At 40.3% G+C, this 26,463-nt stretch overlaps 1 protein-coding gene across 1 annotated transcript in view; it reads left to right on the top strand.

Annotated features, from left to right (window-relative positions):
- Positions 1–26,463, top strand: part of DST (dystonin) — a gene marked incomplete at its 3' end in the record, with an annotated part of 435,221 nt that overhangs the window by 36,825 nt on the left and 371,933 nt on the right. The window contains exon 3 of the mRNA XM_019624589.1: positions 15,069–15,269. Coding sequence (XP_019480134.1) covers positions 15,069–15,269 — 201 coding nt within the window. The remainder of the gene's footprint in view (positions 1–15,068; positions 15,270–26,463) is intronic.

The following is a 26,463-nucleotide window of genomic DNA, read 5'->3' on the forward strand; positions in this document are numbered from 1 at the left end:
GTTGACTTTGGGTTTCTTTTGTTCTTCTTTTTCTAGTTCTTTAAGGTGTAATTAAAAAGACGGTTTCATAGTGTTGCTAGACATGTAATTTGGTTCAACATTTTTAGAGAAAAATTCAGTAGTGTCTTTACAATGTGAGTTTTCTATGGCCTGACAATTCCATTTCTAGGTAAGGATTTTAAGAAATTTTATACACACACACACACACACACACACACACACACACACACAAACCGGGGGTGCCAAAAAATGTATACACATGGACACTTTGGTCACCGTTGCTCAGGTAGTAGTTTGTTGTAATCAGAAGTGTCTGGATACTGATGGTAACCACTTTCAGCACTTCTTGTAATTGCAGAAGTAAAATGTGACTTGTACTCATCTTTTGTTATCGGTATATGTTGAGAATTAAAATTTTAATACAGTTTTTTCTTTTCTTAAAATATGTCTACATTTTTCTGACACCTGCTATATATATAGTGCTATTTATTTGCACTGTTTTTAATAGAAAAAATTGAAATATCCTAAATTATAATCAGTAGGAGAATAGTTAACTAAAGTATGGCACATCATATACTAGGAAATTATTCAGTTGTGAAAAACAATGTACATCTGAAATGCTATCTATATTATTGTTAAATCAAAAGAGTGAAATGTAAAACAATATGTATAGTAAGATCTTATTTTTGTTAGAAACTTGTATTAATATATCTATAAATAGCTATATAAACAGGAAAAAATCAGGATTATATTTACTGACTTTACAGTTATTGCTCTGGAGGGATGTATTTGGAGACATAAAACTTATTCATATAGTTTAAAAGAGTGAGTGTGGTATACACTTTTTGGCGGGTTTGAATTTCTATTCTTTTCTGAAATGTTTAGGCAAATAGATCTTTAAAAAAGAAAAATCAAAACCAAAACATATTGAGAATCTTCTTTGTGCCATATATAAGTAGGAACAATGAAGAATACCAAAGATAAAGAATCATGTCTCTGCCCTCACATCCACAAATAAATTTTAGATAAATCAAACTGTGATAAATGCTATAAAAAAGCCACAGTGAAATAAACACAACTTAAATCAATCTATTAGAAAAAGTCAACAGGATCATAATGATGTAGGTTAAAAAGTTCATAGCTTTTGCCCAAATAATTGCAAGAGAAGGTAGCAAAATCTTTAAAGCTCTTAGCTAGTATTCAATTATGTTATCTTAGGGGGAAGACTGTGTACAAGGTGACTGCGAACGCTGAGTTTTTTCTGATGTCCATGTGATGTTTTTCACAGAGCAGAAATGAGCAATAAAAGATGTCAAAGTGGACTAGCTACGAGCATTTCACACAAACCTCTGATTTACCGTCTTTGTTTGGACCCTGCCGCTTTTTTCTCTTTTTATTTAGTATAAATTACCAGAAGATTTTAGGTCATGAGAACATTTTTTTTTCCCTCTTGCTGATAAGCATGGCTTCAGAGTAAGCAAATTTTGAGAGGGACTGTGCCTGCCAGAAAAGCATTTAAGACTTGAACACAGACCAAATATACATTCAATTAGCCTCTTTAGGGGCAAAAAGTTCAGCCTCTAGAGTGTGGGCAGGAATGGCCAATTCTTCTTGTTTGTGCGTCCTCAGTGGGGGCAAAGTGTCTGAGACATTTCTCATCAGAGCGCTGTGTGTCCGAAACCTCTGCCCATCGGGTTTTTAGGCGTGCTTCACAGGCATTGTGCCTAGGGCTTGATGAGTTGATGGTGAGTTTCCGCAAGCAACTCCTGGCCTGGGGACTCAGTCAATGATTACTTTCCTTTCCTGTTTTAATGCTGTTGCTCACCTTTGGGACATGAAATCCTGCCCTGAGCTCTAGCTCAAAAGTCTGAGTAGCTTTGGTTCGCTGTATACAGTGGTGGGGGGGGGGATGTTCAAAATATTTAACAACTAGCAGAAAGTGGGCATGGACCAAGTCTAACAGATGCCTTTTCATTGCTAAATCCTGTGGGAGGTTCAGAAGTGGGGGGAGGCGAGCAATGGGGAGGATGCTCAGGTGTCTTGGGGCCTCTATTCAGGTCCTCCTCTCCCTGAACTAATCACCTAGTGCCCTGCCCACCTGACCTTGAGTATCTGATGCCTGGAGCCTCTGGTGGCTCTGCTGACTCATTGGCTCTTGTCTGCACTTACCTGTCACCCTCAGCAGGCCTGGCTTGCTGTTTGCCCCATCACGTCTGCCACCTGAATGAGTGAGGCCCCATCTGCCTTGTAGCCAAGTCTGCCTGAGTCATGATAGGGTTGGACTCAATTTAGGAGTTTCTCATAGAGACAGTACCAATAAGGGATTAAGTTGGACCTGAAGACTAAGCTATTACTTGAGAACAGCGTGTTGGGATGCTATTGCTATAGCTATAGTAGTAAGATTCCTTTAACCACCCATTCTTCCTTTGTGTACAGTGTTAGCAGTTCAGTTTGCACATGCGTTTCAGGCTTTATTTTGACCTCTTGGTCTTAGTCTGTTTTGCTTCCCTGTGTCTTGAGTTGTTTCTGATGCCTTTTCCGATAAATTGACTTTAGTCTCTTAAAGACGCTGATTTTATAATGGTATTGAAAGGCACTTAAGGATGTCCTTGAAAAAGACTTAGTGTCCACTTGTCAGGACTTTGCTGTGACTTGTTGCCTATTAACATGTTGTTTTTCCCTTTCTTATTTTCCTCTTGTTTTCTATCCTTTTTATTCTTTCTCATCTTGTTCCTACCCCCACGTTTTCTCCTGTACACGCAGTGACTGTACAGCCCTATCCATCTCCCTTGCCTTTCCTCCCTGTGCACTTTCTGTGGCTCCTTTTTTTTTTCTCATCATGCCCCATTCCCCCCCACCCCCCATGCTGCCTTCTTTGTAATGACTAGTCACTGTCATTTTAGTGTGATTAATAGCCTTTACATAGTGTAACCATTTACCGCTTCAGAAATCTTGCTGTTTGGTGCTGTTTGGCTCTCAGTATTTGCAACTGGCAAGTTGTAAACACCCCCTAAAACACGTTTCTTTTGTATTTCCTAGCTTCTTCTCTTAAATAGGACATTGTCTTTGACATATTTGTATTTTAAACTGTGACTTTTTGTTTGTAGACATGGTCGTTAGTGATGTGGTCTGTGAGTGGGCAGCCTGGTAGCATGCAAACAGACCTGTGCTCACAGTTACAGAATCGTCTCTAAGACCCCGCGGTCTGTAATTATGAAAGCTGGGTTATGATTTGCACGTTGCTCTGCTATTTATAGAGCCTGTCATTGCGCATGGCAGTCTGTGCTCAGGCTGGGGGCCCCGTTGCTGAGAGGCGCTGAGCTGTGGCTGCTATGAGAGCAGATTGCTGCCGGTTTCCCAGGCAGCCTTCCTCGCTTGCCCTCCTTAGCTCTGAGTGGAGTGTCCACTTCCTCTAGAACTCTAGTCCCTACTTTACTTCTCCAGATGGCTGCTGCTTCTGGATTCTGTTGCTACCTGTTTTTGATGTATACACTGTCCAGTCTTTTGCTGTTACTCTCATTTTTTTTGTACTGATGGATTTGCTGTCTCCTAGTAGCTCTTTATTTCTGATTCTTTCTTGTCATGGAGTGTCAGCTATGGCTCAGGAGTTATCGATGGCACTGTGTAGGAAATCAGACTTCGTGTTTGTTGCAGGTCAGCTTCCTGGGGAAATAGACTTGGGGTTGGAGATTATGTGCAGGAGATTGATTAGGGAGTGCCCTGGGAATAATACTTAAAGTGAGTGAGGGATGCAGGATTGGGCAGAGGGAGAAACTGAACTGTGATGCCTATGCAGCAGAGGCCTCAACCTGGTCCCATGGAAGTTCTGGAGCTGAGAGGCTCTGAAGGAAGAATCCTCCTAGTTGAGGCAATCACTCACCCTTTCCCAGTGATCAGCACTGGCCCTAGGGGAGTGGGTATGACGCTGGCCAGGCAGCTAGCTCTCTGGCTGAAGATAGCTGGAAAAATGAGTGCCTGCCTCGCGAAGGTGAGATTTGGGTGGTGCCCCACAGCATTCATTAAAACTTTCTTGGTGTAGTTTTGTATGTAGTAGATTTCTATGCTGCTTGTAAATTGATTTTAATATGAACGCAATTTGGGTTCCATACTCTGAGAGTCTCTTAAAAAGTCAAGCATATTTATTTTCTTTTTATGCTTCGTTTTTAGTAAAAAACATGATATTGATGAATTCCATTGAAGACAAATTAGAGTATAGGCCAGTTCCAACAGAATAAGCCTTGCCTGACTAAACAGCCACTGCCTGTACAATTCCCTGTCATTCTGTGCTGATGGCTTTATCTCTAAAAGCTAAAGCCGGAGGTGGGAATGGTGAAGGCGTGAAACCTGTTGTACCCAAAACAGTAGAGTTGATAAACTTGTGCAAACTTTTGCTTGGTAATGACAGTCCAAATATAAAAAAAAAAATTATCTGGGAATAGGCATAATCATTATTGGGAAAATAATGCAAGTACGTCATTTGGTAGTATCATCTGTGTGTTTGACGAAACAACATAACAGATGTTGTTGAATCTGCCTGTGAAACCACAAACAGATGGAGTAGACATGGCTGCCAGGGTGAAATTAGACTGACCTTGTGTTTCACAGACCAGGTTGCTGCTAGAGAGCACAGATTAGCAGACCAAGACATCGAGTCAAACTTACTTTTCAGTCTGTGATAGAAGCAGGGTGCCCCAGGCCCTACAGGATAGTGTACAGCAGCGGTGGGCAGAGTTTTTCTGTAAAGGGCCACCTATTAAAAACGTCTGACTTTGCAGTCCAGATGCACTCTGTGGCTACTGCTCAACTCTGCTTTTGTAGCCCAGAAATAGCCATAGACAACATGTACGTGAACGGGTATAGCTGCATTCCAATAAAACTTTGCAAAAATAGATAGTGGGTCACATTTGGCCTGAGGGCTGTAGTTTGCTGACCCCTGATGGAAAGCACAGGTCAGGTTGCCTGAGTTTTAATCCCAGGCCAGATACGTAGTAAGTCTTAGGCGAGCTTCTAAGTGTCTATTTTTTAAATCCGTAAAATGGGCATTAAAAGAGCATTTACCTCCTAGAAATATTATGAGATGTAAGGAGATGGTGCAATACAGAGTTCTTGGCACATAGAAAGCGCTTGATAACTAGAATTTATTATTATTTATGTAATTGTAAAGCATTAGAGAGAGGTACTTAACAGTTGAACAATGTTGAAAAGTGTTAGATAAATGGGGCTCAAATTATGTTTGTCTATGTAATAAGATATGTAAATGGGACTGTTTTTGTCTTAGTTTTGTCTGAAGCTCCAAGAATAGTAGTTGGCAAGGATCACATTGCCAGAGAGCAGAGCCAGACCCCTATGCAGGACTCGCAAAGGAGGTGGCTATAAAATTGGTTTTGCCACTAGCTCTGTGGCATAGTCTAATGCTGCTCACCGGTACCTTTGTTCTCTTCTTCTGGGCACATGAGCTAACTATGTATTTTAGCTTTTCTTGCAATTACGTGATAGCCATGTAACTGAGTTCTACTTAATGAGATGCAAGGAAAAGTGACGTGTGCTGTTTGCAAGCCTGGCCCATTGAAACCATCCATGCACAACTCTGGCTCTTTTTCCACAAACTAGCAGAGTGGAGAGGACATTTAGCACCTAACAAGCCCTGAGATGGGGTTGCCCGATTCCCTAAATGACTGTATGGAGCAGAGAGGACCTATCCCACTTGCTAATCCATGGGTGACTGTGCCGTGAGCGAGACATAAACTTTTATTGTGTAGAGATCCTGAGATTTTTGTTGTTGCTACAGCAGTTAGCCTACACTGACATTTATAGTCATCCATCACCAATTTTAGGTTATATGGATAAAGGCTGAGGATCTAGTTATGAGAGGTTAGAGCAATGCTGTTCAATAGAACTTTCTGTGATAATGGAAATACTTTATTTGCACCATCCAACCCAGTAACCACGAGTCACATGTAGTACTGAGCACTTGTAATGTGGCTAGTAGGCCTGAAGAACTGAGTTTTAATTTTAATTTTAATAATAAAACTTTAAATGCAAATGGCCAGGTATGGCTAATGGCTACTCTATTGGATAGCTCAGGGTTAGTGACTGGAAAATTTCTTAGCAGTGTACCCAAGATGTTCTTCTAAGCCTTGTGAGAGCAACGTTAAGGAAACCACTTAGGGAAGCTTGACTTGTGTCCTCAGTCTGTGTGCCAAGGCTGGCACCAGACCAAGTGTGACATTTCCAAAGGACCAGAGACAGTGAGTGTCTTGCTGGCTGATCTAATGGTGGAAGTGGGCAGAGGTGGCTGCATTGAGAACAGCCTGCGATCCCAGAATGTGTTGGGGCAAAGGACACATGAGTATTTCTTATGGATCTCTTGGGAGAAAGAGCTTGGAGTCACTTCAAACCCTGTCCAGGAGGAGTGATGTGACCTCATTGGAATGACACTGTTATTGTGCATAGAAGTGGCAAGAGGAGTTTTTAATTATCTGAGAATGACCAGAAAAATTATAGGATCTACCCCAAATTTTATGTAGGATAGGGGGAAAACTAACCCCTTTTCGTGGGTTTGAAGGACAGCCAGGAGAGAAAATACAGTTAGTTTTCTGAGTGTACCCTGTCATCCTTGCTTAGGTTAATCTAACAGTTATAATTAAAAAGCTCTTTAAGCGCCTTAAAGGAGAAGCTAATCTTCAGTAGTTTCAGCCTGAAAGTCTCCTTTTAGTTTTTTTCCCATTCCTACTGTGGAGGCCATATTTTGTGTCTTAGGCTCATTTTGGTGCAGAATCAAAGACTGTATTTTAGGGCATGCTGTAAGGATAAACGAGGTCTGACAATCAGGTTCGCAAACTCATCCTAGAAAAAGTGCTACATACCTCACTGCTGAATATCACTACGGTCACCTTGGAAGTACTCCCCTTGGGAAGCTATGCACCGATGCCAGCTCCTAGTCCACCCTTCAAAGCAATTTTGGAACTCTTTTTCTGGAATGGCCATCAGAGATGTCATCGTATTATACCCTTCATGTTCTGAATGTCATCCAAATGTTTTCCTTTCAATATTTCAAGAAGTCATTGGGGGCCAGATCAGGTGAGTAGTGACGATGTTCCAATACACTTACTTATTTACTGGCTAAAAACTCCCTCACAGAAAGTGCCATGTGAGCTAGTAGTGCATTGTCGTGATGCAAGAGCCATGAATTGTTGGTGAAAATTTCAGGCCGTCTAACTTTTTCACGCTGACTTTTCAGCACTTCCAAATAGTAAAGTTGGTTAACTGTCCAGTTGGTACAAATTCATAATGAATAATCCCTCTGATATCAAAAGAGGTTAGCAACATCATTGCAACAAGCTCACGAACTTAATTGTCAGACCTCGTATGTGTAATTTAATGGACTTTAAGAAAAAGACCCGTAATGGGGTCTGACTTCACAGAGATGAGAGTGGAGAGTTAGTTGTGGATTGAAGGCCTCCTCTCTGCAGTGAAATACCAAAGGTGTGACTCAGATTTACTCCTCTAACTGCTGCTTTTCCTTTTGCTGTCAGTTGGTTTTCTCTCCTTCCCATGGTTCCTATACTCTGTTACCCTCAGTCTATTCAGGGGCCACACAGCTTCCATCAGGCCTTCTATATCCTTGTTACCCAGAGGTTGGTCTGCAGATGAGCAACTTTGAGATCCCCTGGGAGCTTGTTAGAAATTCAGAATCTGAATTTTAATAAGAATCCTAGGCTATGCATATGCATATTAAAGATTGAGAAGCACCGGTCTATAGAGTGATTTTTTTCCCCCAGTGTCAATTTCTGTGCTCAGTGGCCCAGGTTTGTGGTATTTCTCTATTGAACCCTTAAGGGAGAGACTCTGCCTGAGTATCCAGACCCAGTAACCATGACCTGGGGATGGGGGCAACGCTGTTGTACAAAACACACCTCCCCAGGCAGCAGGGACTGGGGCAGGGCAGGGCGCATTTCCAGAAACGGAATGATTGACATCTATAAGAGACTGAAAAAAGATTTCTATTTACAAACCTGCATTTAAGTTGTAATTCATTTACAGTTTGGAAAAAAAAAATCAAGGGTCTCTACCAAGTCAGAGCTTCTGATTAGCAGGAACTAATAACCAGTTGACATAATATCAGTCAGTATAAAAGACATACTACATTACTAACCTGTGAAATCTTATCTAGAATAAGTGTATAATCTTTGCAAAGATTAAAAATGGACTTTTTGCTGTCATCATAACTCCAGGAACCAGTGATCTATACCAAAAAATGATTAATTATTAGAAAATAAGACTTTAAAAGGGTAATATTTTACCCAGTATTCTGTATTAGTCAGGGAATACATTCTCTCTGAACAGAGAAAGGTAGCTGTAGATCCATTATTTTCTTATCCAGCTGACAGAGTGGCTTCCATGGCCATTCTATTAATGAAGGATTATTAAAACCACCAAAGGCAAAGTTGCTTTAATCTTGAGGGTCTCACTGCACACAGCACAATGGGCAACAGTGTTATTACGACCAAAATTACTCACTAACCACATGGTAAGGGGCAGGAGCTCCTATTAATTAGAGCAGGGATTCTCATTCTGAGGTCATGGGATGGCAGCATCAGAGGCACATGAGGACTTGTCAGAAATGCAAATTCTCAGGCCCATCCTAGGTTTACTCAATTGGAAGCTCTGAGGGCAGGACCCAGCAATCTGTTTTAATCAGCCTTCCTGGTGGCGCTGATGATTGATCAAGTTTAAGAACCACTGATTAGGGTAATGTAAACTCCTGTAGAAAATATACACTTCAGTGTACAACAAAATGAAAATGTATTTGTTGCTCAATTAAAGGTACAGGTGGGTGAAGAGGTTGGCAGAATGGCCTCTTCCATGCAGTTATTCAGGGACCCAGACTGATGAAGACACTGCCATATTTAATGTGACTTTCAAGGTTGCTGTGAAGGTCATGCTAGCCAAAAGAGAGGAGCATGAAGAGGTGACAGTGGAAAGTGTTCTGGGCTAGGTCCAGAAAGGCATACATTATGTATGTCCACATTTCATTGGCTAGAGCTCAGTCACATGGCCCTACCTAACTGCAAGGGAGGCTGAGAAATGTAGTTGAGCTTCTGCCCCAGAAAGAGTCAAACATGGATTTTGGTGAGCAGCTAGCAGTTTCCTTGCATAAACTCTTTATGGAAATTTATGAGATTTTCTGTATTCTGGACCTATTTTATGCTGTAAACCCCTTTGATAGTCTAGTGAAACTCATGGACTCATTCTCAGCATGTTTCTAAACGCATAAACATAGAATTACAAAGGAGGCCAATTATATTGATATATAATTATAAATTATTAAAAACATTTTTGACAGAGCAGTATATGCACTTGTTTATTAATACATTAAATATTTTTTTTAGACCTACTGGCCGATTTACTAAGTACTGTGATTTTGAAGTAACACTGAGTATAAATATTATTTCAAAGTATCTAGCCACTATAATTTAATATATAAATATCTGTGATTTCTTTTGGTGACAAAAATCATAGGTACTAAGAACAATACCAGGTTTATGGACTACATTCATAATTCATAATGCTAAGTTAGAGGTTAGTTAAAATAGACATAATTTTTCCCATCCAAGTTCATTGACTGCCCTTCCCATCAGCCTTGAATTTTATTTATGGATCCAAGAACTTCTGTACTACAGTTTATTTCTAGCCTTGGATGAGGAGAATCATGGAGTTTTTATAGGGTCTTACCTGCTTTATAAACATCAGCTTATTAAACTTTGTAATATTTGTATGTGATTAATTTGTATCTTATATACTTATAAACCTTAGTTGTTCATCTATAAAGATAACGCAAGAGTAATTCTATATGAATACTCTGTGATTCAATACGTTAAGTTTTCATTTGTTCAGAAACTTCATCAGCAAACTGGATGGTAGTTTGATCTTATAAAACAATAATTCTTACCTGAAAATGTTAACGTTTTCCATTTCTGTCTTACTTATTTTTGTTTATAGACCTTTTCTTGTTTTAACCAGTCAACATATATTACTGAGTACTTCCGTAGTGCCAGGCCTGTGAATATATAATATATAGAAGATTAGCTCTATGTATTAGTAATGCCTTGTACTCTGTCTGAGAGCAGAGTGTAAAAGGCACTGGTTTGTCATTAGCTAGACCTGTGTTCTAATACGAGCTTTTCTAATTACAGATTTTTAAAAATATTTATTTATTTATTTTTAATTTTATTGAGGAACAGCCATGATCATTGTTTACACATTGCTTTTATGCTACAATGGCATGGTTGACTCTTTTAAGGAGGGTGCAGCTCAGAGTGGCCCATGTGGAGATCAAGCAGAACCTCGGTGTTATCAGCCCACACTCCAACCAACTGAGCTAACCGGTCACCCCTCTAATTGCAACTTTTTACCTTAGGTAAATTTAACTCTTTTTACCTTAGAGATTATTTAACTCTGATAAGCCTCAGTTTGCTTATCTATGAAATGGATATAATAGGCCTGCCACCTAAATGGTGCTTAGTATGTGATTGCTGTTAATGCCTCCTTCTTTTTATGCTTAACAGTCAAACAGCCTGGTTAAGTCTGAGTATTCAGACTCAAAGGAAAACAGATAACCATCTAAAAGCATAACAGAAGGAGTATGCATCAGGATTTTTTGTTTGTAGGCAACAGAATCTGACTTTGTCTGACTTAAGCTGAAGGAAAATGCATTGCAAATGTATGGTAGAACTCAAAATCTAGACAGAGTGTCTGGTTAGAACAGACAAAACGAGGCAGCTTTGGAAGGTCTTTGATACAGCCACTAGAACTAATGAATCCCTTCTGATTTTTTTCAGTCTTTCTATCCCCTATGTGATAGTTGGTATCCAATCAGAGAGACTTGGACTGGCTGAGCTTTGGCTGTGTGCCTGCCCACGAACTGTACCAGGTTATTACGAAGCAAGATACAGAGTGGGCTGTGGAGCCCCCTGACTTAGCTATGTATCAAGACTGCACATCTTGGGAAGTTACTACCCAGGAGGTGATGATGAAATGGGTTAGCCTAAAAACGGCTGAAGTCAACTACCAAGAGACTTCCTAGTGTCCATCACTTATTGGTTAAAAGGTATCCAGACAAGATCAAATGAATAGACAGAGAAATGGACTTCATATTGCATTATCAAATCTGGTTAACACCTGTAAGAGCCTATAGCACCACCTACTGTTTTAACATAAAATTTCTTTCTGTTAAAAGTTGTGGCTTATTTTTTATAGTATTTAGGACAAGGGAGTGTAATAAACCAAGGACCCATAATTCTAATTCAGTGGTTTAGGGAAATAAAAAAGGTGACCCACTGATGACTTCATGTTGTTTATAGTGTTTGGAGTCATACCTCTGAACCGCTGGCATGTGAATTGCTGCTGCAACATCCAGGAAGTAAGAGAAATAGTAGTAATAAGGATGATAATTTATTGACTACTTATTGTCATCCACATACTGTTCTAAGTACCTAATGTGGATTATCTCATTTAAACACCGTCATAGCTCTATGAGAGAGGTATCATTATATGCATTTGACAGATGAAGAAACTGCAGCACAGAGAAATAACTTGGCCAAGATTGCAAACCTAGCAGGTAATAGAGGTGGCATTCGAGCCCAGATAGTCTGACTCACTGGAGAGTAAGTACCTGGGACTCTCGGGAGCAAAGAACCCATTCTTAAGGATCAGGGTGGTTGGTATCTTGGCAGTCCCTCACTTGTGTCTGTCAGCACACCTTCATAGATTCATTTTCCTTTTTACATCTGATTAATAACACACTTTGCCTTTAAGAATGTTTTTTATTCACACAAGTAATATACATAATAATCATAGGTGACACTTATGTATCATTATGTACCAGATGCTCTTTTAAGTATTTTATATACGAGTACATTAATTCGTTTATTCTTCTCAACATCCCTATGAAATAAGTGTTAGTTTTAATCCCCATTTTGCAGATGAGGAAATGGTTAAGTAACAATCCAAAAATCACATGAGGAAGTGACAGAGGCAGTATTTGAATCCAGATAGTCTGGTTGCCATCTGTGTGCTATACTATTGTACTTGTAAAACGTTATTTAAAAATAGTACACGTGCATTTGGATATAATGGAAATCACAGAAGCCTACATGGTGGTCAGATCTTGAAAAAAATGTGAAGGTGGAATGAAAATGACTGAAGTTTTTGGAAGACTAATTTAAATTGTTTCTAATTTTTATTATAAGTAATACTTGAATATCTTCTTGGATATATTTGGTAGATTTTCTGAAAAGTACATATATAGATATAGATTTACTGGGTTATTGCTCTACAGGATGACTGTACCAACATGTTTTAATTTTTTTCCATTTAAGACAGTTTTATGTAGTTTTTCTAGAATTTGTAGGCCACTGAGTACTATTGTTAATAATACAAGTTAAGCAAAATTCGGTTGTTTATTACTCATAAGAACATAAGATAAGGAGAATAGGCATTCTTACCAAAGACATATACTCAACTCATCCCATTATGACAGAAGCTAGTATATTATAAAATACTTTAATTCTACCAGTTTACACATTTCTGAATTAGACAGTGCAAGGGCTGTGGAAATTAGTGCCACCTAGTGGTTAGACTAATCGTAGAGGTTCCCTGTCTTCAACATGCCGAAAATTACCAGGGGAAGTTGCTAAAAAATCAGATTCTTGGTCTCACTCCTAGTGAGTCTAATTCAGAAGGAAGGAGGAACAAATCTCTAGCTAGACTCACTAAGTGAAAAAGAAGACACAAATAAACAAAATCAGAAATGAAAGAGGAGAAGTTAACATTAATAACCAGAAATACAAAGGATAATGCAAGAATACTATGAAGGACTATATGCCACCAAATTCAATAACCTAGAAATAATGGACAAGCTCTTAGAAATATATAGCCTTTTTAGACTGAATCACAAAGAACTAGAAAGTCTGCATAGACCAATCAACAGTAAGGAAATTGAAACGATCATCCAAAACCTCCCCAAAAGCAAAAGTCCAGGACCAGGTGGCTTCACTAGTGAATTCTACCAAATATTCAAATATGATTTTAAACTGGTCCTCTTCCAACCCTTCCAAAAAATTGAAGAAGAGGCAATACTTCCTTTCTCATATTATGAGGCCAACATTACCCTGATACCAAAACCCGGTAAGGATAACACAAAGAAGAAAACTACAGACGGATATCTCTGCATTTGGTTGCTGGTTATGACGCATTTGGTCCTAACTCTATTCTAGAACACAGTTTAATCATTAGCCATTGGCCCAGCTCTCTCTCCTCCTTAATCTTCTTCACTGGCAGCTGCTATAGTAACTTGTGGATTATGTGGAAGCTATGGGGATCTTTGGGGTTTAAAAGCTTGCACACAGATGAAGGATGGGAACAGGCTGTGTGTTTGGGGATGAGAAGCAAGTGCCTGAACTGCAACCTCAGTTTTGCCAAATCCATGTGCATTTCCTCCTGACTTATTTCTGTTTCCCTCAGTGCTACTTTTGACTCTGTGGATCACCCCCTGCTTTTGTCTCCTTCATATCCTTCAGCCTGGGATTCAGGGCCTCCATATTCAGACTCCAGACCTTCTCCCATGTCCCTTGATGAAAATCCCTCGTACACATTAATCTTTCAGTACCCCACAGAATCATGCGCAAGCCTTTTCTCATTCTGCTTCTCCCCCTGAAATTCTTACTGTCCGTTCTTTATGCCTTTACTGCGATCTTTAAGTTTTTATGCAGCTTTTAAAATTCAGAAGACCCACAACGTCAGAGAAGCCCCCCTTGGAGCATTATCACCTCATCCCTTCTACTTTCCCACCATACGTCATCCGTAGCTTGTCCTCTCATTCTCAAATCATCAAATAATGTTTCTTATTGCTACATAAATATTCTATCCACCCATCCATCATTTTACATATTCATTCATTCCTTATGTTATTTCCCTGGCCTGGACTATAAATTATACTCATTCTTCAAATGTCACCCCCAGCCCCCACCCACTAAGCCTAATACAGACTTTTCTCAGCTTTATTTATTGATTCCTTCTCTGAGATCTGTTAGCATTTAGATCTTCAACTGCCCACTTTAACCCTTAATTGCACACTCTAGTGTGTTCATGAACTCTGTGTTCAACTCCTTTTTCTGCTGTCTGGTAAATTGTAGCCATGTGAGACAGAAACTATTTTATGTAATTCTTTGATATTTTCCAAAATCATTCACCCACTCCCAAATGCATAATGTGTCTCAGCTGAACTTGTGTCCATTGTCTCGCAAGTTGTCCTTATATTCACCTTACTCTAAAAGAGGAGGAAAATCAATGTTTTATTGAGCACCTGTATTTGCCAGCTCCTGTGCTTAAAAGTTTATGTGGATTACCTTATCTAAAATTTAAAAACCATGTGAGTCAAATGTTACCATTTCTTAGCTTAGAAAAGTTAAACTCATAAATGTTTAATAAATGTGTAGCTATAATTAACAGATCGTGTTCAGACCCAGGCCCATCTAACCCCAAAACCCAGACTCTTCACTCTACTGTATTGTCTCCGTTTAGTTTTAGAGCTTCACTTTATGGTATTTTAGAATGATTCTTTGTATTTCTGCTTTCCTTTTTTTTAAAAAAGAGTCTGCTCTCAGGAATGTAGAGTGGCACTTTACCCAGGACTATTATACTCAGTCCTGTTCCCTGTACCTTGTTTCATGCCTAAGCGGAAATACCCTTCTTCATAGGTAGCTGGATTTCTATCTATACAAGTAAAGCAATGTGCCCATCTGCCCTTTTTTGAGAGTGGGGGGCTGGTTTTATGGGACTGAAAACATTTCCTAATTTGGAATAACTCTGGGCCCTGACACACTGAGGTGCTTTCAAGAACACTGGTGGAGAAATCTCACTGGCATTTTGAACCACCGTCTATGTGCTCACTTTGGGAATGTAAGCGACCTCATTGAGCTTGGTGACGTTTGGAGCCCTTTGTATAACTAGCCCCAGAGAATTTCCAGACTCACTCAGTACAAGTCTGGTTGTGTTTTCTGCCACAGGGATTCAGAGCAAGCCCTCGGCATATTAGAAGACGAGCTGCAGCGGCTGCAGCTGCCCGCCTGGAGGAAGCCAAGCCTGTGGTGGAAGTTCACCATCAGAGCGAGCAAGAAAGTTCAGCGAGGAAACGAAGAATCAAGAAGAATAGCCGAGTGCAGCCAGAATTTTATCACTCCATTCAAAGTGCTGCAACCAGAAGGCCTGTAAGTAGAGAACTATCTTTTATAAGAATATTAAATACACTGTCAAATGGTGTTATCATTCTCTTAGTTTTAAAGCATTATCAGATTAATTTTCAGTAATTAGGTTTTCCTGTTGTTACCCTCACCATGTGGCAGTATGCTCATATGAGTTCCAGCAAGGAATGTGGTTTCACAGATACCGCTCTGCGTAATAACCCTCTAGGTCAATCCATGCTGTCGCAAATGGTAAGATTTCATTCTTTTTGACGGCTGAGTAATATTCCGTTGTATATATGTACCACATCATCTTTATCTAGTCGTCTATTGATGGGCATTTCAGTTGCTTCCATCAGACAAAGACAAACACCATATGTGGAATCTAAAGAACAAAATAAACAGAACAACAACAAATAAACAGAAATGGACTCATAGATACAGAGAATAAACTGATGGTTGCCAGATGGGAGTGGGGTTGTGGGATGGGTGAAAAGGTGAAGGGATTAAAAACTACAAATGGGGGGCCGGCCAAATGGCTCAGTTGGTTAAGAGCTCGCTCAAGAGTTTGAGCTCTGAGCAACAGCGGTTCGAGGCCAGCCCGAGCTGAGCAGCCGCTAAGCTGCCAATAGGTAGCAGGATGGCTCAGCTAAAAAAAAACAAAACAAAAAAAACCAAAAAACTACAAATGGGTAGTCACAAAGCAGTCATGGGGATGTAATGTACAGTATAGGGAATATAGTCAATAATATGGTAATAACTATGCATAGTGCCAGGTGGGTACTAGAATAGTCAGGGGGAATACTTCTTAAATTATATAAATGTCTAACTGCTGTGCTGTACACCTGAAACTAATATAAAATAATATTGAATGTCAACTATAGTTGAAAAAAAAAAGATAGTGCTGGGGCAGAGCGTTGTCAAAGAGCCCAGAGTTAGTCACTATCAGACATCGATTTGAAAACTGGTGAATTCCGAACCCCTTTAGAACCAGGGTCTAGGCTGAGGATGGGGCCAACAAGCTGAGGTACGGTAATGACGAGATCAGTGTTGGTGAGGACAGGTGACAACAAAGCCAGTATCAGGATGGGAGCAGCATGGGGAGAAAGGTGGGCCTGGAGTCTGGTGTGGTAGCTGAACCTCTCCAGGGGGCTTTTGGGCCAGTGAGGCCTGTGCTGGCCTCTGCAGCCAGCCAGAGTGACTCTGTAAGGGCACTGGGCTTCTCGCGTGCAGCCTTTATATTGTTTTAAGACCGTAGCTTTGTCCTTTGTCTAACCGACTACCCCATGTCTGTGTTGGTTGCCATGTTGCCTTAACTGGGAAATGTGGGGCTCAGCTGGGAGCTGGTCTCCACCTCTTGCTCACCTCCTGAGCGTATTGTTCTGTGGGCTCTGATTCTTCATTGGGGTTTTGACACATGGACTTTTGACCAAGGCTGTGACAGTTAAGGATTTGGGCTTAGAAAATGCCACGTTAAAGCTTGTAAAAAAAACATTTCATGACCACAATAATTTTGCATTCCTTTAGCATTAAAAAAAGTTTGCCTGTGGTTCACTCCTATACCGTAGGGAATCTATATTGGTTGTTCCTCATGCCAACCTAGGGGAGCCATCAAGATTTGACTTGATAATAAGTCTTTGTAAACTATTAACAATGTAAATTATTAACAAAGAACTGCCCGTCTGGGGGGTAAATGGATGGTAGGCATGTGTGGAGCTAGCTAGAAAGCCAGGAGAATGTCTGACTTAGGGACCCTGCCTGCGACAATGGCCAGAAGCTAAATTCCTTTACAGAGAAGGAATTTATCTTTTACCATTTGTAAAATAAGTACGTATTTAGAGATGAGAATCTTGTTTTCATGATTTAATAAAACAAAGGCTATGTAGAATTTAATACCTATGTGGGGCAGTATGAAATGGTAGGAGAATTTACTCATTCAACGAACATAAGCCTTTTTATACAGGAAATAGGGGATACACAGGTATGTATCAATACCTAATGGTTATGGAGGGCTTACTGTGTAACAGAAATTATTCGATGTGACTCACTTAACCCCTCGAGGTAGATGTTGATATTCTCATTTTATTGATGATGAAACTGAGGCCCAGAGAGGGTAAATAACTTGCCTAAGTTTACCTTGTTGTTTGGGTTCAGAGTCTAGGATTTGGATCTAGGCAGCCTGCCTCCAGAGCCCAAGCACTTACTTCTCCAATCTGCTACCTTCTTATAGTACCTGGTCTCTAGGAGCTCACAGTTGAGTCAATAGACAGACATGCAAACGAGTAAAATACAGCGCATGTCTGTGTTATGAAAATGCTATTGTAGGGTAATGCATAAGACACTGTGGAAGCATGTTGGGAGGCCAGAAATATTTACAGAGCAGCAGACACCTGAAATGAGTCCTGAAGACAAGGAGTTTATCAGGTGGAAAGTGGAGGTAGATATCTCTGATGAGAAGAACATGTACCAAAGCACAGAGGCGTGAAAGGGTATGGCATACTCGGACAGCTTGGCATGGTGCTGGTAGCTGAGACAAGATGGGTCAGGCAGGCCAGGTCATTGAGGGATTGTATGTTATGCTAAGTAGTTGGGTTTATCTTCCATGATGGGGATCTATTGAAGGTAGGAATATATGAGAGCAGACAATTAAGTTTGCAAACTTATCCATGAAAAAGTGCTACATACCTCATTGCTGAATATTGATACAGTCACCTTTGAAGTACTCCCCTTGAGAAGCTATGCACCAATGCCAGCACCTAGTTCACCCTTCCAAGCAATTTTGGAACTCTTTTTCTGGAATGGCCATCAGAGCTGTCGTCGTATTACCCTTGATGTCCTGAATGTCATCAAAATGTCTTTCAATATTTATCTTCGGGTAAAGAAAGAAGTCATTGGGAGCCAGATCAGGTGAGTAGGGAGGGTGTTCCAATACAGTTATTTGTTTACTGGCTAAAAACTCCCTCGCAGACAGTCCCGTGTGAGCTGGCGCATTCTTGTGATGCAAGAGCCATGAATTGTTGGTGAAAAGTTCAGGACGTCTAACTTTTTCACGCTGACTTTTCAGCATTTCCAAATAAACTTGGTTAACTGTTTGTCCAGTTGGTACAAATTCATAATGAATAATCCCTCTGGCATCAAAAAAGTTTAGCAACATCATTGCAACAAGTTCGCAAACTTACTTGTCAGACCTCGTAGACACATTGGTGCTGTTGCTCAGAAACTAGCTAACTCTTTGCTTCTTCCAATGAAGAAGTAAGTGATTATCATCAAAGTTTAGAAACCTTCAACCACCATTATTCTCTCCCGAGCACTGGACATAACTGCGTAGGCAATAAGATATATTCTTTATGCCTCTGTGACTTTTTGAACTCTGTGACTTTTTGAACTTGCTATCCACTGTGCCTTGAATGCCTATCCTCACTCTTTGTTTGCCTGGTGAATTTCACTTCACCTGTTAAGACTGACTCATGATCAAGCAACTGTTTTCGGATCTTTCCTATTAGAGTGAGGTTCCTTTCATTCTGATCCTCAGCACTTGGTATAGATCTCCAATGCAGCAGTGACTCAAATGTAAAAGGCCTGCTCTATAGTAAGACAAACATGGGTTCAAATCCTGCCCTGTTTACCTGGCAGGAAACAGCTGGCACACTAAGAGCTTTAATAAAAGGACTCTTTTCAGAGGTGTGGGCGGGCTAAGGTACTTCACCAGCCTTCAAGTGGAGCCTACCTACCTACTTACCGCTCCTAACCTGACAGGGCAGCAGAAGCGGTGGTCTTACATAGTAGACCCTGGTAAGCAGAGCTGGAGCCATGGAAGACTGCTTCCCCAGGGGTTGTGGCTGAGAAGTGCAGCCACGGCCAGAACTGGCGGGTCAGGAAGGGAGTAGGGGGAATAAAGGCTCCGCTGTTGCTTTCCGTTCACTCAACCTACTGGAAGCCAGAGGGCACAGGTGTGATGCAGGTTCTGGAGGTCAGCATCCCCAAGATGGAGCAGGGCCGAGAGGGGCAGAGAGTCTGAGAGGGGACGAGGACAGTGGAGAATAAAAAACACATGTGGTAATCCTTGCCAAGTTATTGAAGTCTGAGACTCAGCTTTCTTACGGTAAAGGAATAACAATAGCTACCCCATTGAGTTGTGAAGATGAACTGCGCTGACATGTGGAAATAGATGGCACCGTGACCTGATTAGCGTAAACACTCAATAAATGGTAATTTATTCCTTTCCTTTCCTCCCCTAGACCTTGACTCCTTTGTGGGACATGCCATCTGGTCTAGAATAACTCCTGGCATATGGCATCTGGATGCATTTTATTGAGTAAATGAATGAACGATATTTACCCGTGACATACACTTATGCATTATAGGAATTCAGAGAATGGACTTTTTTTTTTTTTAATCCCTTCCAGATAGGATGGTCAGGGGATAACTGCTTCACAGAAGAGCTGGCACTGAGTTGGGCTTTAAACTATGAGTAGGAACTGGACAGGCAGCAGACGTCAGGTCTGGGAAGTGGACTAAGCAAAAGTACTGAGCCCCACTTGGCTGGTTGTGGGGATTTATATGAGAGAAACACGAGATAGAGCTGGGAACAGAACTTGGGGCCAGAATACATTCCAGACAACCACAGCATTTAAACTTCATTTCCTGTGCTTCATGGAGACACTGGAAGACGAGAGCAGCAGGATCAAAGCTAGAGTTTAGAAAGACCGAACTGAGCAGGGTAAGTCAGAGGGGGGCTGGTGGGGAGTCTGAGGATGGCCTTTGCCCTCTCTCCTTTAGAAGGATCAACTGGAAAGGAGTGAGATTAGAGGGCAGGAAATAGCAGTATAGGCTACTCTGTTGCTTAGGGCAATAAAAACACTCAGAGGAGTGTGTTTTGGGGGGCAGGTAGAGCCCACCTCCTCCATCTCTCTGCATCTCCTAGGGTTGTCTTGGAGGTTGGAAATTGTCAGAGTTGGTAAGTTGTGAGGAGGCTGTTGGCTCCTTGCCTCACATTATTCCTGCTCAGCTTTCTGGAACCTTATGGTCTCCGCTGACATTTCTCTGTTTTCATGTGGACTTCAGCTGAGGCCTCATGTCCTCTCGTGGATTTGGTTAGGAAGTACGATCCTATTCAACCTGTGCCCGAAGTCTGTGCCTTCTGTAACTCACACATTTGGAGAAAATCAGTGTCCCACACACGTTGCCATGAAGGCCACTCTGACTGTGGCTTGGAGTCCAAATAAATCAGCTGTGGTGACTCAGGATTATTCGAATGACTTTATATGAAGAACTCCAGGCATTTCTACTGGCAGTCTGAATAAGAAACAGGCCCACGAGTGAGAAAGACTGAAACAGGATGCAGCTGTGAAGGATGCGCATCAGAAATGTGACAGTGCAGTTTTAGCTCCTTTTAGGACCTCCCCTGGACGGAGTGGGCCACATGCCACATGCAGTGCAAAATACTTTAGCATCTTTGCAGCTCTAACCCATTTACCAATTCTGAATTCCTAATTTATACTCCAATGTGCCTGTAAGAATTTGTAATTTAGAGCACAATAGAAACATAACAATACACATGCTTTTTATTTCACTCCTTTGGAATGTTTCTAAGGACGTGTTAGCTAAAAATGGATCCTGATTTTTTTTTCTTAGTAACTATGTCTTGGGGCTTACCTTAATATTAAGACACTGGAATACTCGGGAATTTTCTACCATCTTGGAGCAGAAAAGATAATTAGATCCAGATCTCTGTTTGTTCTTTAGTAGTTTGATATTACAAAGCATTTTTTTTGTGTCTGAAGCCTAAAGTTTTGAAACATCATCATATTAAGAGCTCTCACATTTACTACATTGGCAGCTCATTGTATTCTATATTCTGGGTCCCCCCCCCCCCCCATTTCATCTTCACAGCAATTCTCTGGGGTAGGTGCTCACTTTCCCGAGGAGGAGACCTGTCAAGGTCACACAGCTAGTGGATGATGGAACTAAGATTTAAACCCAAGCACTCTGACTGGAGCAGTCTGAGAATGGAGAAATTCAAGCCATCACATTTCTGGTGTTAGGTGTTTATCTTAATCAGTCCTCCTAAAGTATTTTAATGACTTTGAGTTTCAGTTTTCCTACCTGCATAAATGGTATATTTAGATGAGACCTTTGTGTTTTTTAAAACTATTTCATTGATCAAACTCTATTTTTAAATGGTATTGAAAACCAAAGATAAACCCCAAACCCTTTTTCCACGCATTTTATTGATCCTTTCTTTTTGTAGCAGAGCACTTAGGACGTAGCAAGTCTTTCCACCCTGTTGCCCACTCATGCGAATCTGTTCATGTATAGCAACTATCAGGTCCAAGAATTATTTATGTGTTTGGTGTTGGGGGTGGGATAAAGGGAAATAAATACTTTAGAGTACTTGAAGATAATCAGCCACACTGCCTCTCTTCCTGTTACATTTCGCTGATGCCAGTTTCTTTGCATACTACCACAGCACCGAGTATGTTTTCTCATGGCTTAGAGTCTCAGACTTTCTCAAGGAGGTGAAAGAATACCTGATTGAAACTTGCTAGCACTCCCACATCATTGCCCAAGCTGTAGTTTGCTCCCCTTGCTGTCAAAACCTCAGCCCATGAGCTTCTGCCTTCTCACTCTGGGTCTCCCATCACAAGTAAGTGAATGATTGAGCCTGATAATTTTGACTCAGGAGTTGGAGGATGGACAGCTTAGCACAGATGTTTGGTGGTCCTGCTCTTTGAGATGGAAACACTGAGAAGAATGCAGATTTGGGGGCTGGAAGTCAGCTTTCCAATTTGAATATTAACTTTGAAATATCTGTTAGATATCCTAGTGTCTGGATTTCACGGAAGACATGAGTCTGGGTTGGGAATAAGTAATACATAGATATTGTCAAATCCATGACACTGGATGGGATGTCCCAGGAAGCGATTATCGGCAGGGAAGAGAAGAGAGTTGAGAACTGAGCCTTGGATTCTCCAGTGTTGAGAGGTTGGGAAGAGAGGGGTGAGGTTCCTTTATAACTTCCAACTCTCCCCTCAAAAGTACAGATGCCTTATGCAGAGATGGACTCAGGGCTCCTGACTTTCTTTTAAGGACGTTCATCTTAGGCTAAGAAAAGGCAACTCAGGTAGAAAGTAGAGAAAGTATCAAAAAAGGATTTCCCATCATCTTGGTTACTCTTTCCCTTTCCTTTTCTTTCTCCTCCTAAACCACTTTTTTGATCATTCCCTTCTTTTTCTTCTCTTTTTGGGTTTTGTTTTCAAGTTCTGGGGAAATTTTCTGCTTTTCTGATTGCAGCTTAGGTCATGGTAAGGCTGCAAGGTATTTTGGAACATTGCATAGTTTTTATTTTTAAAAATTAACATCAGTAGGATTTCAGGACATCTTTGTAGTTGGGAACTTGCTGTAGTGTAGCAAAGACTACATACATATTCTTGATCTTGTTGAAAATATAGTAGGATGTTTCTCTGTTCCTTTCCTGCTTAGATTATTATAAGGTCTTCCCTTTCCTTTTCAAATATGGAGGACCAGCAGCTATATTTGCATAACCTCAGAACACTTCCCTTTCTGTGGAAAGCTTGACTATACAGCTCATACCTCATGTTGTTTTAATTAATGGGCAAATACAAAGCCCCTAAAGGAAATGTTTGTTTCCTTTTCCTCTTTGGAATTCTAGAGGGTGAATTGAGTTAATAACGTCAAATTTCTTTTGCTAACTGCCTCAAAAGGATTTTATTGAATTATGCCTATTCAGCTTACTGAGTCTTTGCTACACATTGCTATGCTTTCCTTACGGACGCTGACAAAAGATTTTATTATAAATTTGCTATCAATAGGGATAAGAATAATTGGTGCACAGGAGTAAGGTAGGTGGACTATATTACATGGACAGTGCTAATATAGTTTAGTTTCTCAAACGGTTCATGAAACCAAGGTTGTTTTGGTGAAGTATTCATGTGCTCTGCTTGGAGAAATGTAAACGTGTCTTTCTAAATCCTGATCCTCTTTGAAGTCAGCATTTTGACTGCTTGCTATTCTTTTTGCCTTTCTTGTACTCAGGGTCATCTATAGTCTTAAAAACCTTAAATCATTTAAGAGCCAAGCAAAGGAGACTTCAAAATTTCAGATGGCCATATACACTTCATGGACAACTGTGGATCACAGGACTAAAAAAGAAAGCCCCTTCAAAGATACTCTAGTTTGTTACTTTACCTCTAACCAGAACAGTCTTTCAATTGTTCCAGAAATATGGGTATAAATTCTTTTATTTCAAAGGACACACTCATAGTTTCCCTTGGAATCCTGGTTGCCATTTAACAGCTGTCTTTGCCTCAGATGACTCATTGATCTTTGCCCTAAACCTCATGGGTTACAATGAAGACCATTTTCTGTTGTATCATTTGTGAAGAGGGTTAAGTTTAGCTCACTGGCTACTGTGTTACTATCATTCCTTGTGAAATCAAAATGGTAAAGTTTGAGGGGATCTGAGAGTTTATCTGATTCAACTTTCTCCTAATGCTAGATTCTCCTTTGCTCCAATACTTTAGTGATAAGCTCTCCCATTGTTAGATAGCTCTAATTAGTAGCAAGTTAATTGTACCTGCGAATCAAAAAGCTGTTTCTATGCTAGGCTCATGGTTTCATCTCTCTGGATCTTTTTTCTTGTGTCTAATTCTCAGTTTTTCCAAGTAGCACCTTTGCTGCATTCTTCTAAACTACCTCCTAGTGAGTGGCAAGAATTGGTCTGATTTTTCTCAATAATGCCTCTTTTTTAAGTTGTGAGATAATGAGTGTGGTTCAAGAAAGTCAAACTATGGAAATTGAACATATCCAAACAGAATTTAGTTTGTGCCTTGGGAGAGGAGAGGTCATGTCTGGAAATGACAGTAATGTTTCAGGAAAATTACTGCTTTGCAATAGCATTTTGTAGTTAAGTAGTGTGTGTGTGTGTGTGTGTGTGTGTGTGTGTGTGTGTGTGTGTGTGTGTATTAATAGAGATAATCTTTTTAAAACATTTATTTATTTATTTATTGGGTAACTGTGTTTTTTCCAGGACCCATCAGCTCCAAGTCAAGTTGTTGTCCTTCATTCTTAGTTGTGGAGGGCGCAGCTCAGCTGCAAGTCCAGTCGCCATTTTCAATCTATTTGCAGGGGTTGGGGAGGGTGGTGCAGCCCACCATCCCATGCGGGAATAGAACCGGTAACCTTGTTAAGAGCAGGCACTCTAACCAACCCTGCCATCCGGCCGCCCACCGGCAGCTCAGTGGCAGCTCAGCTCAAGTCATTGTCTTCAATCTAGTTGTGGAGGGTGCAGCTCACTGGCCCATGTGGGCATCAAACTGGCAACCTCGTTGTTCAGCCACCTAGTACTTCATATTTTTAAGAGGGTATTCATATTCATTATCCCATTTAATCTGCACAACCAACTTGTGCTTTGGGTTGGGCATATATTATTAACCCAATTTGACAAGACTGAGAGAGTACAGGACTGAGCTGAGGTCATAAGTCTAGATGGAGGAAGACACCCATCACCCTTGCAGTCTGTTTGAAAGAGCTCTAACTCAGATAACCCTTGAGAAATCGGGTGAGAAATTCCAGGGACAAGAATTTAGATTCCAGTAGACTGGAGGAATTATTCATGTTTCTCAACCTGAGTCATTCCCAGGGAGTAGCTATATATCTTTGTGAACCTGCTCACATACTGGTTACCCTAGAGTACCAATGCATTGGCAAGTCCACCTTGGTCTCATACTACCAAGCATATGCCTTAGCCTCCACACATCCTACTCAATTACCAGGTGTAAAGTAGGTGATCAACTCTGATGCTGGGGAATATCACTGACTTTGACCCCTACTACGTGCAGATCAGCATCACTAAGATGAACGAAGATCAGATACCTAATTTAACTTGGTGTTAAAAGTAGATTTAAATACTCTTCTGTACTGTTACTGGGAATGTAAAATTGTCCAGCTGCTACGGAAAACAGTATGGCAGTTCCTCAAAAAATTAAAAGTAGATTTACCATAAGATCTAGCAATCCCATTTCTGGATATATACCTAAAACAATTGAAAGTAGCATCTCGAAGAGATATTTGTGTACCCATGTTCATAGTAACATTATTCACACTAAACCAAAAGATAAAAGCAACCCAAGTGTCCATGATGGATGAATAAACAAAATGTGACATATACTTATGATAGAATATTATTCAGCTTTAAAAAGGAAGGCAGTTCTGACACATGCTACCACATGGATGAACCTTGAGGACATTATACTAAGTAAAATAAGCCAGTCACAAAAAAACGAATACCATATGAGTCTACTTCTGTGAGGTATCTAGAATAGCAAAATCTTAGAGACAGAAAGCAGAATGGTAGTTGCCAGGGGCTGATGGAGGGGGAAATGAGTTGTTTAGTAAGTATAGAATTTTAGTTATACAAGATGAAAAGAGTTCTGGAAATTGGCTACACAATAATGTGTATGTACTTAATACTACTGAACTGTATACTTTAAACAGGTTAAGATGGTAAATTTTATGTTTTGTGTATTTTACCACAATTAAAAAGAAATTGAGTTTAAACCTCAGGCAAGGAGGCAGAAGAAGAACAATAAATGTTCATGGAATAAGGGGCCAAATGATAAGAACATCAGAGAAGATATACCTTTAGCAAAAGAAATTAATTACTAATTGTAAAACATGTTTTTATACACAGAGTGTAGACATTACTGTGGATTGAGTGACTATCAGTTGAGACATGTTTCATAGGAATGAAATGACTGTTGGTATCATTATCCTTAAAAAAGAGAAGCTACTAAGAATGTAAACTGCTAAGAATGCTGAGGCTGTAAGGGCTATTGTGTATATATTTTGTATTTGCACTAGTTAAAACATACTCTGGAATAAACAATATTGACCTAACACAATATAAACTTGCATATTAATTCAAAAGATCATATTACTTCATGATCACCCTATGTTCTTGTGTCAAAAAACTTCAGAAAAGTTATTTAGCAAATAGATATGTTGGTGTTGTTAGGAGTCAGGATTTTTAGTGGAAGAGAGAAGAGGTGCAGGTATAAAATCAAAGAAGTTCAGTAAACCCCTATAATCCTAAAATTGAATTGGAAATATCAGTTTGAACTCATAACGAAGTTTTCCATTACAGAAAAGTACTTCCTGGCTCTGTCCACCAAACCGGTCTAGAAACAATGACCAATCCAGT

Source organism: Hipposideros armiger, unplaced genomic scaffold (assembly GCF_001890085.2).
Source record: "Hipposideros armiger isolate ML-2016 unplaced genomic scaffold, ASM189008v1 scaffold_595, whole genome shotgun sequence".
In the NCBI taxonomy this organism is placed as follows: domain Eukaryota; kingdom Metazoa; phylum Chordata; class Mammalia; order Chiroptera; family Hipposideridae; genus Hipposideros; species Hipposideros armiger.